At 38.8% G+C, this 16,729-nt stretch overlaps 1 protein-coding gene across 13 annotated transcripts in view; it reads left to right on the top strand.

Annotated features, from left to right (window-relative positions):
- Window positions 1–16,729, top strand: part of ZC3H14 (zinc finger CCCH-type containing 14) — a 49,094-nt gene that overhangs the window by 17,074 nt on the left and 15,291 nt on the right. For 6 of the 13 annotated variants that reach the window (XM_023205407.1, XM_023205406.2, XM_023205399.2 and 3 more), the window contains exon 10: window positions 16,154–16,228. The exons of 6 other annotated variants lie outside the window; for them this stretch is intronic. In XM_023205407.1, coding sequence (XP_023061175.1) covers window positions 16,154–16,228 — 75 coding nt within the window. Of the gene's footprint in view, window positions 1–13,816; window positions 14,537–16,153; window positions 16,229–16,729 lie in introns of those variants that run through there. One more of the 13 variants, XM_023205410.1, reaches the window with a different exon arrangement.

Raw genomic sequence — 16,729 nt, 5'->3', positions numbered from 1 at the left:
CCTGAAGTGAAAACATATTTGAAATTGTTGTCTGAAAAATTGCACAGTATACCTGAGAATATTTACCCAGAACCATAACACTAAGATGTATTATATAATTAATGAAATTTTAAAAAGAAAAAAAATCATTTGGACATTTAAGCAAAAGGGGCACATGACTTAGAAGAAAAAGAAAGATAGATTATCATCAGACTTTTCAGCAGCATCACTTTTGTGCCGGAAGAAAATGGACTAGATATTTAAGATACTCCAGAAAAGAAAATGTGAGCCAAGAATTTAATGTCCAGCAAAAGTGACCTTTAGAAGTGATCTGGCACCAACTGTTATCTGTATGCAGAAATTCAGAGACTGCTATTCCCATGAACTTTTCTTAGGGGATCTAATGGAGGATGAGCGTCAGACAAGTAAAAGCCTGTTGTCCTGAATTTACATTGGAAATTTTTTGGAATGCACATTGTATTTTATATATAAATACATTTTTTTCTAGTTCTGTCTACTGGAAGGGCATAGAAACATTCGTCAACCCTTAGCATCATCCATAGTTCCCAGATTGTGGTCTTGGAATACTTCCTATTTAAAAAACTAGGCTTCTTGGGCCGGGTGCGGTGGCTCACGCTTGTAATCCCAGCATTTTGGGAAGCCAAGGTGGGCGGATCACCTGAGGTCAGGAGTTGAAAACCAGCTTGGCCAGCATGGTGAAACCCCATCTCTACTAAAAATACAAAAAAATTAGCTGGGTGTTATGGTGTGCGCCTGTAATCCCAGCTACTCAGGAGGCTGAGGCAGGAGAATCGCTTGGACCTGGGAGGTGGAGGTTGCACAACGTGAGCAGAGATTGTGCCACTGTACTCCAGCCTGGGCAAGAGAGTGAGATTCCATCTCAATCAATCAATCAGTCAATCAATCAATCAGTCGGCTTCTTGAGAAATGTCTTTTTCCAGGTCTGGAGCAGGAAATGTTAACATGATCCTGGAATGGCTCAACATCCCAGATAGCAAAGAAGCTGTCAATGAATGGTAGATCATGTCCAAATGATGCAGGAGCCAACTTAGATTTCCCTTGGCCAAAAATGGAATTATTTGAGATTCAGTAGGTGTAAAAATCGCAGTGGGTTAAAGCCCATTTAAATCCACAATTTCATAATGACATTTTTAAAAAGTAAGCCCTAACTAGTCACCTTTTGGAAGATAGTAGATACTCATTCATTGTCTTGAAAACTGGGTAAATAATTGAACATTTATGCTGTCTTTTCTATAAGAATGATACCACTGGGTAACCCCATAGGACGGGAGTTGGCATCTGTTGGAACTAAACCATGTCTATTCATATATGTATTCTCCATGGCTACTTTCATACTACAACCTTAGTTGAATAGTTGCAACGGACCATATAGCTTACATAGCCTAAAATAGCCTAAAAGATTTGCCAACCTCTGATACAGTAGATGAGAGAAACATTTTCTTTTAAAATGATTTCAGCTAATAAGAGAACAAGATGGTAGAATTAGAGTTTTGCTTTTAAGAGTGAAAACCAGTTGTTTTGTGCCTCTTGATACAAAAGAACAGAACTTTAGTCTTGCCAAAAATGTAAACCTAAGTCATCAAGCTTCCAGTCCAGCAGTCAGTTTGCAAGAAGTTACAGAGGCCAGAGGAGTATGTTGGTTGAGCTTCACCATGAGTGTGCAGCTGGAAAAATAGTCTGCTATTTTTAGGACACTATGGGTCGTATAGCCCGAGAATTTGAGATTAAAAGGCAAATCAAAGGAAAATAAAAGGAGCAGGATTAAACTAGTGGCTAGAGATACCCAGTATGTGTGAAATTGTAAAGAATCTCTAGGCGTTAATATAAAAGGCACATAGTGGTTGCTTTTGAAGAGGACTGATAAAGATGGAGCACACAGAGGCTTCTGGGGTGGCAGGTGACGTTCTCTCTTTTGACCTGAATGGTAGTCAGAAGGGTGTTTTGCCTTATAAAAATTCATTAAGCTATATGTTTGTGTGGTTTTCTATATTGTGTTTTAAAAAGGGATAATTGAAATGGTGTCAGGTACCTTTGCTGATGAGGACTTTGGTATTACTAGATATATTCACAAGTGTGAAGTGATACTGCAAGCAACTGTTATCTGTTAACGTGGTTACTCACTGTTGTATAGTAAAATCTGGGGCAGGTTTTTAAAATATAAACTTGCACATGTATTGGCATAAGTTATTGATAGCTTTTTTTTTCTTCTTTTGTTTGAGCAGATAGCATTCTCTCTTTTCTCTGGTGTCTTTATTTTTACTAGCGCACCCACCTCATAATATGTATACTTTTTCCTTTTTATCTTGCCATCAGTCTGACTTGAAGTATATTTTGCCCGTCTTCTCAAAGACTTAACAGCAATTATTCTGGCTTTATTGATTTTTTTTTTTTTTTTCTATTGCATTGACCTCTGCTTTTTTTTTTTTTTTTTTAAGAGGCGAGGTCTCATTGTTGCCTAGGCTAGAGTACAGTGGCACAATTGTAGTTCACTACAACCTCAAACACCTGGGCTCAAATGCTCCTCCTGCCTCAGGGACCATGCGCACACGCCACCATGCCCAGCTAATGTTGAAGTTTTTTTGTAAAGATGGAGTCTCACTCTGTGCCCAGGCTGGTCTTGAACCCCTGAGCTCAAGCAGTCCTCTTGCCTCAGCCTCCCAAAGTGCTTGGTTTACGGGTGTGAGCCACTGCACCTGGCCCGACTTCTCTTTTAATTTATCCTTCCATATTTTAAAAATTATTTACCTCAGCCTGTCTTCTTCTCAAATGTAGGCACTTAAGCTGTAAATTTTTCTTGATGTGCCATGTTTACTACGTATGACAGGTTTTAATTCATCATGTTTTCATTATCAGAGTGTCTTTAATTTCCATTATAATTTTCATCATTGGCCCATGCATTATTTGAAAGTGTGTTTTCTTTTTTTTTTTTTTTTTTTTTTTTGAGACGGAGTCGTGCTCTGTCGCCCAGGCTGGAGTGCAGTGGCTGGATCTCGGCTCACTGCAAGCTCCGCCTCCCAGGTTCATGCCATTCTCCTGCCTCAGCCTCCCGAGTAGCTGGGACTACAGGCACCCGCCACCATGCCCGGCTAATTTTTTTGTATTTTTTAGTAGAGACGGGGTTTCACCGTGTTAGCCAGGATGGTCTCGATCTCCTGACCTCGTGATCCGCCCGTCTCGGCCTCCCAAAGTGCTGGGATTACAGGCTTGAGCCACCGCGCCCGGCCGAAAGTGTGTTTTCTATACAGTATTTGGAAGTGGTGTGTGTTTTTGTTTTTTAATCCTTTTTATTATATACGCCTGACTTAATTACATTGTGACTAGATAATGTAATTTTTACAATACATAGTTTTTGAAACTTGTTAACACTTGCTTAGTGCATAATCAAGTTTATGCATCTTCCACATGCATTTTGGAAGAAAGTAGACTAATTGTTGGATTGGGAATTTTACGTTTATTCAGTAGATAAAGCTCTACTGTTAACATTATTCAAATCTTGACCTTGCTGAGTTTTTGTGCTGCTTGACTTTCCACTTGAGAAAGGGTGTTGAAATTGACCAATATGATGACAGATTTATCTTAATTTCTCTTGTACTTACATATTTTTGCTTTATTTTAGGCTGTTATATACTAATAGTAGGTACATACATATTTAAATTTGTTTTATCTTCTCTGCAAATTGAATCCCTTATCTTGATTTATGACCCTCTGCAGCAAAAGATGTTTTTATCTTAAAGTCAGTTTTGCTTGATATTAGTAAAGCCATTTAATTGTAATTGCTTTATATATCTGGTTTCCCTGCGTTTGTTTTCAGTCTTCTCTCTCATGCTTTAGGAATATACAGTTGATCCTTGAACTGCACAAGTTTGAACTCTGTGTGTCCACTCATACACTTATATGTGGATTTTTGAAAATAAATATATTGGAAATATTTTTTGAGATATGTGGCAATTTGAAAAAACTTGCAGATAAACTGTATAGCCTAGAAATATTGACAAAATTAAGAAAAATTTAGGTATGTCATGAACACATAAAATGCGTGTAACTACTAGACTATTTTAACATTTACTGTCATAAAACATACACAAATATATTATGAAAAGTTTAATTTATCAAAATATATGCACACAAACACAGACTTTACATGATACCACTTGTAGTTGAGAGAAGTGTAAGCAAACATAAAGATGCAGTAATAGCTACGTAAGATTTACTGTAGTGCATACTGTGCTACTGTAATAATTTTATCATTACCTCCTGTTGCTTTATGGTGAGCTAAGGTGTTTTGAGTGTCCACTTAAAATGCTGCGTGATGCTAACCATCTCGGCACGAGCAGTTCAGCTCTCTAGTAAATTGTGAATTGCCGTAAAAGGTGATCTTGCGGTTCTTGCGTATTTTTCATCATGTTTAGTGCAATACTGTAAACCTTCAATAACACCAGGGGACCCATAGTGAAGTGCTACTAGTGATGCTGGACGTGCTCCCAAGAAGTAGGGAAAAGTCATGACATTACAAGAAAAAGTTTAATTCTCAATGTACCAAAGATACATATTACAACTGTGACTGCAGTTATTCACCGGTTCAAAAATAAATGAATTTAACATTGGACCATGGTAAAAAAAAAAAAAAAAAAAAAGAAGAAGAAGAAGAAGAAGAAAAAGATAAAAATTTATGAAGCTATAATTGCAGCTACGTTGGCAACAGTAGTAGTTAAATGTTTGGGAAGTCAAAAAAGTTGTATGTGGATTTTCAACTGTTGGGGGGGTTGGTTCCCTTAGCCCTCATATTGTTTAAGGGTCAACTATATATTATATCTTAAATATCATGAAGCTAGATTTTGTTTTCTAGTCTAATCTGAGTTTGCCTTTTATTGGAGAGTTTAGACCAGTCACATTTATTATAATTACTGGTACGGTTGGATTACTTTCTGTCATCATTTCTGACTTGTATTTGCCTGCTTTTCTATTTTTTCTCATCTTTTTTAAGATTCATTAATTACTGTTATTGTTGACAACCCTAACACTGGTTTTACAATTTTAAACTAGTTTACTATTTAAACCTTCCATTTCTGTTCTTCTGTTCTTTTTTTTTTTTTTTTTTTTTTTTTGAGACAGAGTCTCGCTCTGTCGCCAGGCTGGAGTGCAGTGGCACTATCTTGGCTCACTGCAATCTCCAACTCCCTGGTTCAAGTGATTCTCCTGCCTCAGCCTCCCAAGTAGCTGGGATTACGAGCGCCCACCACCATGCCCAGCTAATTTTTGTATTTTTAATAGAGATGAGGTTTCACCATGTTGGCCAGGTTGATCTTGATCTCCTGACCTTTTGATCCCCTGACCTCGTGATCTGCCCACTTCAGCCTCCCGAAGTGTTGGGATTCAGGTGTGAGCCAACACGCTTGGCCTCATTTCTCTTCTTTTAGTGATTACCAGTGAAATTTTACCATGCAAATTTAGTATTCTAAAAGTTAATATCCTGACCCCATTCTCAAAACAGTAAAATGACTCTTGAATACCTTTGAAGAGCTTCAGTCTTTACCCTCCTAATTTAATTGTTTTCAGTGTTTCAATTTGATCTTTTTTAAAATGCACAAGTTGAACAGCATTCTTGTAATTTTTTCCCGGCAATGTTTTTTCAGGTTTACCTCCTGTTTATCATTTTACTTATTCTTAACATCTCTGAATGTTATTTAGGTATCATTATTTTCCAATATTTTGAAGTATTTTTGAAGTATTTTTTTGGAAGTTTCACTGGAACGTGTCTGTTAGCAATATATTTTCCAAGAGTCTATTCACCTGTGAGTGTTTTATTTCTTTGTGTTCTTGTGCAGTAGTTTTGCTGGATACCCAAATCTAGGTTAACAGTTATTTGCTCTCCACACCTTATATGTATTATTATCCCATTGTCTTCTGCTTTCCATTGTTGAGTGGACTTCCGTCATTCTAATTGTCTGTCGTTCCTTTGTAGGTGATCTGTCCTTTCTCTCTGGCTGCTTTCAAGATCTTCTCTTTGTCTTTGATGTTCTGCAGTTTCACTACGATGTGTCTAGGCGTGGATTTCCTTTTATTTTTCCTGTTTGGTATAATGTATGGAAAAATCCAATATATTTGAAATAAAATACTTTATGAAATACATTCTCATAGAAAATCTGGAAAAAGAAAGCATATCAATGTAGTATCTCCTGATAGATGAGAAAATAATCAAGTAGTATAAAAAGATTAAAAATAAAAAGCAACATTCCTTGCTTCATTCTTCTCTATACTAGTCCCACTCTGCAGAATCCCCCACTTTTAAATGCTTCTGTTTCTTTCTCCATGTTGTGATAATATGCTTTATACTGTTTCCTCATTGACCAACTATAGATAGTATCTGTTGATTTCTTGCTATATGTCAGGATCTAGCCCGATTATACTTTTCCCTTGCTTCCAAGCGCATACAGCAAAATTAGTTTTTAATTCATTTATTGGTTACTTTGGTAATTTTAAGTAGTACACCTAAATATTTCTTGTATGGTTATATTTCAGTGTATTTAGTATATTTTGACTTCTGAAAGATATAGACATTTATGTTATCTTTCAATTCCTTTTTTTTGTTTGTTTGTTTTATTTGGAGGTAGTCTCACTTTGTCACCCAGGCTGGAATGCAGTGGCGCAATCCTGGCTCACTGCAACCTCTGCCTCCCGGGTTTAAGTGATTCTCTTGCCTCAGCCTTCTGAGTAGCTTGGGACTACAGGCACACCCTACCAGGCCTGGATCTTTTTAACAAAATTTTTAGTAGAGATGGGGGTCTCACCATCTTGCCCAGGCTGGTCTCGAACTCCTGAGCTCAGGCAGTCCTCCCATCTCGGCCTCCCAAAGTGCTGGGATTACAGGCCACCGTGCCAGGCCCCTCTTTCAAATCTTATATTTTCTTTCTTGCCACCACCTACATTCTGTCCTGCCTCCACCTTCTGAATTGTCACCTGTACTTTTATATTGTCAAATCTGATCAAATTTACATTTAGTTCCCTACTTTAGTTAAGACTTAGTAGATTGACTCTAAGAGTTGAGAAACAGTAAACATTTACAGTATTAAGACTATTTGGGCATGGTTGGTGGCTCACACCTGTAATCCCAGCACTTTAGGAGGCTGAGGTGGGAGGTTTGCTTGAGCCTAGGGATTTGAGTCCAGCGTGGGTAACATAGCGAGACCCTCATCTATATATATATATATTTTTTAATTAGCTGGGTGTGACGATGTGCACCTGTAGTCGTGGCTACCTACTCTGGAGGATTGCTTGAGCCCAGGAGTTCGAGGTTACAGTGCGCTGTGATCGTGCCAGCCTGGGTGACAGACCAAGACCCTGTCTCTAAAAATAAAGTTTTAAAGACTATATAAATATTACAAGGCCAAATTTATGTTCTGTTTCTTGTACAGTTTTGTGTAGGGACTCTCTAGAGTTTCTTTTTTTAATTTTTGCCCTCTCATACAGTTTTTTGTTTCACGTAGGTTCTTCTTTTTTCCCTTCTTGCATTGCCTACCTGTACTGTAGCCTAAAGGTCTGTCACTCTGTGCTTTGAAATCTTTGGCTTTCCCACTTGTTCTTAGGTACCTTCCTCCTGGAACCTCTCTCCTCCTTTTCTCACCTGACTGCTTGTTCTAGGCCTGCTCAAGGCCATCATCCCAGGACGCCCTCCTCCCCTGAATCAGCTCTGCAATTCCTGAATTCCATTTTGTTTTCTCAGTACATTTCTGCATTTCGTAATCATGTCACAAAGAAACTCGTTAAGAAAGTATGGAAGGTAGATTTTCTGAGTGCTTGGAAATCTGAAGCTATCCTTGTACTTGTTTGATACTTTGACTAGGTACAGAATTCTAAGTTGAAGTCATTTTTTGCAAAACTTTGGAGGCACAATTACATTATCTTGAGGCTTCAGTGTTTATGCTGAGAACTTGGTTGCCCATCTTATTCCATTGTGTAATACCTGGGATTTTTTTCTGTGGGAATTTTTTTTTTTCTATGTTCCTGGTGTCTGAAATTTCACTGTGGTATGTCTAGATGCTAGTTAGGTACGTTAGGTACCCTTTTAATTTGAAAATTCATTCTCTTCAGTGTGGGAAATTCTCTTGCATTTGTTTGTTTTAAAATTTACTGTCCTTGTTTTTATTGTTCTCTTGTGGAAATTCTGTTAGTTGGATGATAAGCCCCTTCTTTGATCTATCAGTTGTGTAACTTTTCTCTCTTCATTTTTGACTTGATCTTGTTGGTCTACTCTTGAATACTTCCTTGACTTTAGTCTACTTACTGAACATTTTTAAAATGTAGGCAAGCATATTTTTTAATTTCCACAAACTTTTTCTTGTTCTGTTTTTCATGGTATCTTATTTTGTGGAAACAGTATCATCTCAACTGTCTGAAGATCCTAATTAGAGGGATTTTTTTTTTCTTTTCAAGGAATTCACTCTTGTCTCCTAATTAATGGAGTCAGAGTCAGATTTTATGCTTTTTTTCTTACTCTTTCATATATGGGAGTTTTTCAAAAACGTCTGCAGATAGTGGTTCCTAGTTTGAGGAAAGGTAGTGCAGAGGCTTACCTAGAATTGTGCTGTGGGCTGAGCTTTTCTGCAGGCAGGTGTAGCTTTAAGTGAAGCAGACAAGGAGCTGCAATTGGCCTTGCAGTTGTAGAGGAATTTTTTTGGGGGAGCAGGTTGGTATGCTTACACTCCCACTAGTTGTCTATTAAAAATATTAAAATTTTGTCTTTTAAATGTCTGTCTCTGGCAATACCATTCACAAGCCTTCTTCTCTGCCTTACATCCTCCTTGGTTTTTACTCATTGTTGCAGTCTCTCACAGTTGGATGGCCCTTTGTTTCATCCAGATTCATCTCTGCACTGTGACTTTGACATTTTTATATCTCCAGCCTGGACCTTGCCCTGAATTCCTAACTTCTGTCCAACCACTTTATATTTCTTCTTGGATGTATAATCATTTCAAACTTGTCCAAAACTCAACTATGAATTTTCCTCTCCAGTCTTGTTCTTCCTGCAGTCTTCCTCGTTTCAGTTTAGTGCTGCCTTCTTCTTTCCAATTTCTGAGACAGTCCTGTTGCCATTCTTTTTTTTCCTTTCCTTCTTTCTTTCCTTTTCTCTCTACCTCTGTCTCCCTCCTTCTCTTGTTGCACCTGTCAGCCTCTACCTCCAGATTTATGGAATTCACCACTGTTTATCACTTCTGCCTCTACCACCCGTCAAAGTCACTGTCTGGCCGGGCGTGTTGGCTCATGCCTATAATCCCAGCTCTGTGGGAGGCCGAGGCGGGTGGATCATATGAGGTTAGGTGTTTGAGGCCAGCCTGGCCGGCATAGTGAAATCCCGTCTCTACTAAAAATACACATATTAGCTGGGCATGATGGCACGTGCCTTTAGTCCCAACTACTCAGGAGGCTGGGGTACGAGAATCGCTGGAACCCAGGAGGTAGAGGTTACATTACAGTGAGCTGAGATCACGCCACTGCATTCCAGCCTTGGTGACACAGTGACACTGTCTCAAAAAAAAAAAAAAAAAAAAAAAAAACAAAGTCACTGTCTGTGATTTGCCTTGGTTACTTGATTATTGGAATAGTGTGTTCTTACAAGGTGTGTCAGCTTTCAAACTTGCCTTCCTTCAGTCTGTCCCACATAGCAGCAGCACTGATCCTTTAAACTGTAAATTAGATCATGCTACTCTGCAGCGTAGAACCCCCCAGGGGCTCCCTGTCGCACTGTAAGTCAAAGTCTTTTGCCTTCTCATCACCCACCTCCCTCCCTCTACTCTGGCTCCCTATCCTTGCTGCTCCTCCTGCATACTGGCCTGCTTGTCCTTCAGGACATTTGAAGAGCTGCGCATCTCAGATGTTTTTGCCGTGTCCTGAGAATGTTTACTTTGGATGTTCTCATATCTCATCCATGTGTCATCTTCGAGGCCTCCTCCGGCCCCGGCCCCATTCTCCCTCCTTTCTAAAGCTTTATTTTTCCCCGTAACGTTTGTCACCATCAAATATATATTTTATGTTTTCGTGGTTTAGGTATTTTTATCTGGACTTAGGTCTTTATGTTTTAACATGAAATGTTTTCTCTTAACATGTATCTATTTGGGGGTCTTGAGAGCTATCTCCTTCCCCATCTCAACAGAATCCGTGCTTTTTGAGCAGGGATTTATGTGTTTGTTCTGTATGGCTGTTACTGAGTGCCCAGAGCAGTGTCTGGCATATAGTAGTAGGAGCTCAGTCAGTGTTTGTTGTCTGAGTAAATGTCACTCCTGCCTTGCATCTAACCTGCAGTTTTCACAGGGGCTCATTTGTGGTTTTGCCTGCTGTGCCTTACAGCCAGTATTTGTCCCTATATTTTCTATTACCCGGATATTGTTGATATCTCATCTGCTTTGATCACCTTGTAACCCCCATCTCTAAATTAGTGATCTCCATCACATTTTTGACCTGAAATGTTTGTACAGTAGTCATTTTTAAGTATGTATACCAATATATGTATTTTACTTATGTACACATGCTATATTGGTATGAATATTAGAAAACATAAGAATAGAAATCTGCTGGGCACGGTGGCTCATGCCTGTAATCCCCGCAAGTTGAGAGGCTGAGGCGGGCAGATCACCAGGTCAGGAGTTCAAGACCAGCCTGGCCAACATGGTGAAACCCCATCTCTACTAAAAATACAAAAATTAGCCGGGTGTGGTGGTGGGTGCCTGTAATCCCAGCTACTTGGGAGGCTGAGGCAGGAGAATTGCTTGAACCCAGGAGGCGGAGGTTGCAGTGAGCCGAGATTGTGTCACTCCACTGTAGCCTGAGCGACAGGGCAAGACTTCATATCAGAAAAAAATAAAATAAAATAAAAATAAAAGAATAGAAACCTAAAGATCATAGGGTAGAGATGTAGATATTAAGTTCTTTGATTCACTTTTAGGCACTCTTCAGAAGGAGAGATTATAATTGTATATGCTTGATACATTGTGTTGGACTGGAAGCACTGTGAAAGATTCCGAGTCAAGGGGAGATTTTTTATTCAGAGAAAATGGAAAATCCCCCTGCTTTCCTTGGAGGGAGGCACTGCACTTAGAAGTTTGATGTGTATTGGTGTCATCTTCTAGGCATTTCTTATATCTGTGAACATGTGCATCCTTTGTATATAAAGTGGAATTATATGTTTACTTATGCACACATACAAATGTACATATAAAGTAGGAATTACACCACACACAGTTCTCTGTGATGTGCTTTTGTTCCACTTAATGTATCACATGGTAGAGTCCTTGATTGTGTACCCAGGAGCCAGACTACTGAAGGTGCAGACCCTGCAGTTTACTAGTTGACTTTAACTTTTCTGTATCCCAGTTTCCTAATCTATAAATGAAGGATAACAGTAGCATTTACTTCGGAGTTATTGGTAGGAGTAAATGTTAAAATACATAAACTTTCTCTGCTGATGAGTATTTACACTGGAGTCTTAGGAAGAGTCCTTGCTTATTTTCTATTCTAAAGTTGGGCTGGACATAGTGGGCCATACGGGTGCCATCAGATGGGCTCTTGTTTCTCTGTGACCTGTTCTGTTAGACCTCTTTCCTACTTTTTTCCTTGAGGTTGTTTGTCCTCTAGTGAACCAGCTGGTTTGCAGGTGGTGCTTGGCTGAGAGTGTCTTGCTGTTAACAGTTACTATGGATGTCATATGCCAGCTGGTTCTGTTAAAAAAAAGTCTGAATCCAAAGCCTTGTGAATTTTGAACATTATTTTCTGTCTGGAATTTTGAAGAACTGATTCATACAGTGGAGAAATGAATAAAGATTTTTATTTTACAAATTCCAGCACAGAGCATTTTCTTTATACTGTTACTGTGACATCTATTTGGGAAACCGAAGTCTACAATTCTTTATAAGGATTCCTTTTTTTTGAGACAGAGTCTTACTCTGTCACCCAGGCTGCAATGCAGTAGCACGATCTCACTCACTGCAACTTCCGCCTCACAGGTTCAAGTGATTCTCCTGCGTCAGCCTCCCAAGTAGCTGGAATTAAAGGCGCTTGCCACCACAACTGGCTAATTTTTGTATTTTTAGTAGAGACAGGGTTTCAGCACGTTGGCCAGGCTGGTCTCGAACTCCTGACCTCAAGTGATCCACCTGCCTTGGCCTCCCAAAGTGCTGGATTGACAGTTGTGAGCCACCGTGCCGAGCCAGGATTATTCTTTTAAGAGGCTGTAGTGAGCAGCATCTACCAACTTGCATCCTTGTATGTTGCATATCTTATTTGTTTGCTTGGGGGAGTAAACCAAAGTAAAAATGTCCTTTCTCAAATTAAGGACGTTCAAAGATTTTCTGTGTTAATGGATTGGAAGTCTTTACTATTCTTGTTTTTTTTTTTTTTAAATGGAGTTGCCCTCTGTCTCCTAGGCTGGAGTGCAGTGGCGTGATCTCTGCTCATGCAGCCTCTGCCTCCCAGGTTTAAGTGATTCTCCTGTCTCAGCCTCCTGAGTAGCTGAGATAACAGGCGTGCACCACCACACCCGGCTAATTTTTGTATTTTTAGTAGAGACGGGGTTTCGCCATGTTGGTCGGGCTGGTCTCGAACTCCTGACCTCATGATCTGCTCACCTTGGCCTCCCAAAATGCTGGGATTACAGGTATGAGCCACTGCACCCAGCCTAGAAGTCTTTACTATTGTTAAGATGGCAGTAGCCCCCAAGTTGATCTATGGATTCAACTCAATCCCTGTTTAAATCCCAAACTGCTTTTTTTGTAGAAATCAGCAGGCTGATCCTAAAATTCATATGGAAATAAAAAGGGACGAGAATAGCCAAAACTATTGAAAAAGAGTAACATTGTCAAGGTTATGTTACTTGATTTCAAAACTTATTACAAAGCTAAAGTAATCAAGACTGTGTGATACTGGCATAAGGATGACCATACAGACCCGTGGACCAGAATTCAGAGTCCAGAAGCAACTGCATACTTTCACAACGCATCGATTTTTGGCAGCGGTGCTAAGACTATTTATTGGCAAAATAATAGGTTTTTCCACGGGTGATGCTGGGACAACTGAATATCCACGTGAAAAGAATGAAGTTGGAACCTTACCTTATGTCATAAACAAAAATTAACTCAAAATGGATCAAAAACCTAAACTTCAAAACTCTTAGGGAAAAAAATAGTTATGTCTTGGATTCCAGAATGGTTTCTTAAATATGACACCAAAAGCACAAGCAACCAGAGGAAAAAAAGATAAATCGGACTTCATCAAAATTTAGTATTTTTGTGTTTCAAAAGATGCTATCAAAAAAAAAAAGACAACAAAATGGGAGAGAATATTTAAGAAACACCTATCTAATAATGGTCTAGTTTTAAGCCAAGGCTGAGTTCTTATTTCCCCATCCTTGAGTTTACATGATACTGTATTAGTGAAGTTGAATTTCCGTTATTACCACATGTATCTTGAAAGAAGTTTGTTTGGATCATGGGTCCAGGTACTTTCTCTCCCTCCAAAGGATTTGTCAATCTCAATAATGTTATATACTAATTTCAAGGGGAAATACAACTTAAAATAAAATAAAACAATTCAGAAATCTGAAGCTTAAAAATCTTATGGTTTAGATGAAAAGGGAAAAGTACGTTTAATTCATCTCATATTTAGATGTAAAGCACTTAATGTTGTATTGCTTAACTTAGAGTGTAGCGCTTCAGTGGTCTCATGTGAAGTAAATAATAGAAAATTCTTTGTGTGACACATGTTTGTTTTCAGCCAATCAGAAACTGGTATTATTTTGTATGTAATAATAGGGTTTATTGGAAGAGGAGCTATATAGATGGTAGGACTTAGAGGATGTAGGGCCCTACATGTTAGGGCTTCTTAGTTGTAGTGAAGAGCAATTGGTCTTGTACGTTTAGCTTTTTCACATTTACTTTTGAGTTCTGGCTCTAGAAATGTACAACCCCATTTTTTGAATTATAGGTTGTAAGATGTTATTTGCTCTTAGTACTTCTTAAGGTAACAGCCTTGATCACTGCTTTTACTTTCGATGAAATAACTTAATGAGCTGTGAAGAAAAAGTTATCAGATTTTAAGGGGGAGAGAGAATTTTATGAAAATGTCCTTGAGATTTCTATCTCCTTTATGAGAATGTCTTCGAAGTTTCCATCACCAGCTCTACCAATTTTTCTTCCACGGGAACCAGTGGACTTAGGTTCCATAACAAGCTCCTCTTGTTCACTGAATGAGCTAGACAATATTTCCCACCTTTTAAGGAAAATATCAACTGATATCAATGAAATTAAAGGAATGAAAGCAGCTATTTTGACAGTGGAAGCAAATCTTTTTGATCTAAATGTTAGAGTGTCCCAGAATGAAGCAAAAATTTCATCTTTGGAGGTTAAAATGAATGAATACTCAACAATATCTGAATGCAACAGACAATTTGAAGATCAAGAAGAAGATACTGAATCGCAGTCAAGAACTACTGATGTAAAAATAATCGGCTTCCTTAGAAACGTTGAGAAAGGTAAACTCTTAATATACAGTATGTTCTAGGTACCCATCCTTTGATGTGTATCTTTCCACGTATGTTGACTGTAACTCTGATGTGGAGGGAGCAAGTTACAGAGAACTTGAATTTTTCATAGACCTTTAATGACAAATTTGGATTCTGCGTGATTTAGCGTAGAAATCTAGAATTGATCAGAATTCCATCCTCTTTAATGGAGCTCTCTAAAACAATGTTTTGAAAGATAGATGAACCTAGAGCGATGAAGCAAAACTTGAAATGTGGAAGTGTGGTCTTTTTTGTATCTGTGTGAAATTATTTTAAAATGTCTCATTCTTTTATCATGTACTGTTGATGTGAAGGAGACCTGTTGAGTATTTGGATGGAAAGAGCATTCTTCCTGTAACTTTTCACCTCAGTTTTCCAAGCTTCCCACAGGAATACAACTTGACCTAAGTGTCATCTTGGTTACAGTTCCTCAGGATGTGTGTGTTTTTGAGGTAATAATTCTGGAAGGAATTCACTTTTTTGGGATGCACCAATAAAATGTCATGTAACTTACGTTTTAAAGGAAACCAACTGATAAAATTTCAAATCGAGTATAGGTTTTAAAACTTAAAAACACCTTTTAATGAAATGTGGTGCCTGGTGGGAGATTGCCCACTTACATCTTTGCACTGAGTAAGCGAAGCCTGTCCTTGTGAAGCCACCTGTAATGGATGTACCCCAAATTAGCATGTGGGCATCTTAGTAAGATTTCAGTATTTGCAACCCTATCAGTTACATCCCTTTGTACACTGTAGTGCAGTACCTTATACATGAGCAAGTGAGTGCCTGCTGTCTGCTAAGCACTGTGGGGGCTACAGGAAAGTATGACACTGTCCCATCCTCAAGGAGCTTCACATCAGATCGAAGATAGAAAAAATCAGTTATTTGTCCCTATTTTGTGCAGACTGCTGAGCATATTATTATTAGGAATTGTGAACCTAATAGGAATTAATGTTATGAGCCTATTTTAGAAGAAATAAGTAGTTGAACATCTTTTCTTGTGGGAGAGCCAAAAAATTATTATCATGCTTTGCTGACATAGGGTGTGGATTGTAGAGCTGAGTGTTTTGTTTTCTTTGTGTGCATCGAAGCCCATAGTTTGTCTTTTGGGAACTCCTATGTTTAGATAATTCTGGAGTGTTTTGTTTTGCTATTTCGATTATTATCTTCAAAGGTCATGGGTGAGTGAGTCGTGATGGTAAGAGCTCAGGTGATGGAGGGAGGGGCTTGCCATGCTGATTGTGCAGTTGGCTGTGATGCGAGCTGCCGTGCCACAAGGTGCCTTTGCCTGGGTTTTCCGCCCTTTTGCCACCTTTACTTTCCCCACAGAATTCAAATTCAGGAAAACATGTCCTCACAGAGGGAGAACCAGGAGTGTCTTACATTGGCATTTTTGGTTTAACCCTGAGTACAGCCTTTTTTGTCTTATAGGATATGCCTTTGGTCTATAAATACTGTTAAATTGAATTGCTGAAGCTTTAAGTTACTTTTAAGACTTTAAGAACCCAGAAGGATTGATTTTTGGGAACCACATGCTGGTATTGTCTGTGTTGTAAGCTTAGTGAAGTTTTAAAATTTATATTCTAGGAACTCAACAGAGGCAATTATTATCCCGACTGCAAATCGACCCAGTAATGGCAGAAACTCTGCAGATGAGTCAAGGTTGGTAATGTTTCGAGTTGTACTGTAATCTAGCCGTTTCAGTTGCCATTTCCATTTCTTACACCCCATTTAACATATCTTGTATCTCTTAGATCCTGCCCTAAGATGTTATGTTTAGATCTGTGAAAATATTTTAGGGCCAGGAGATAAGATCTGCATTTTTTTCATGTTATATAGTGTTATAATTTTTTGCCTCATTGGATTACTTTGTTCCTTTCACACCATTCCACGTGTGTCCATAGCACTGTTGGCTGTCACTCTCCTGCTGTCAGGAATGACCTGCGTTTCTGACTTACCCTCCCACTCTACCCAGCTTTTGTCATTGCCATGAGTGGCTTTTGTGTCCTGTTTTTCACGTTTAGCCTTATCCTCTTGTACTTCATTTTGGAGTCTTATCAGCAGGGCCACGCCTGGAACTTGTTGTTCTAGTGTTCTTAGAGCCACTCTAGTTTGCCTGTCTCCTTTCCTCTCCCCACAGACACACATGCCAAGAGCTACTTC

The sequence above is a fragment of the Piliocolobus tephrosceles genome, chromosome 6 (assembly GCF_002776525.5).
Source record: "Piliocolobus tephrosceles isolate RC106 chromosome 6, ASM277652v3, whole genome shotgun sequence".
Lineage (NCBI taxonomy): Eukaryota > Metazoa > Chordata > Mammalia > Primates > Cercopithecidae > Piliocolobus > Piliocolobus tephrosceles.
Note: the sequence above shows the minus strand (reverse complement) of the source record. Positions and strands in the feature narration are given on the sequence as shown.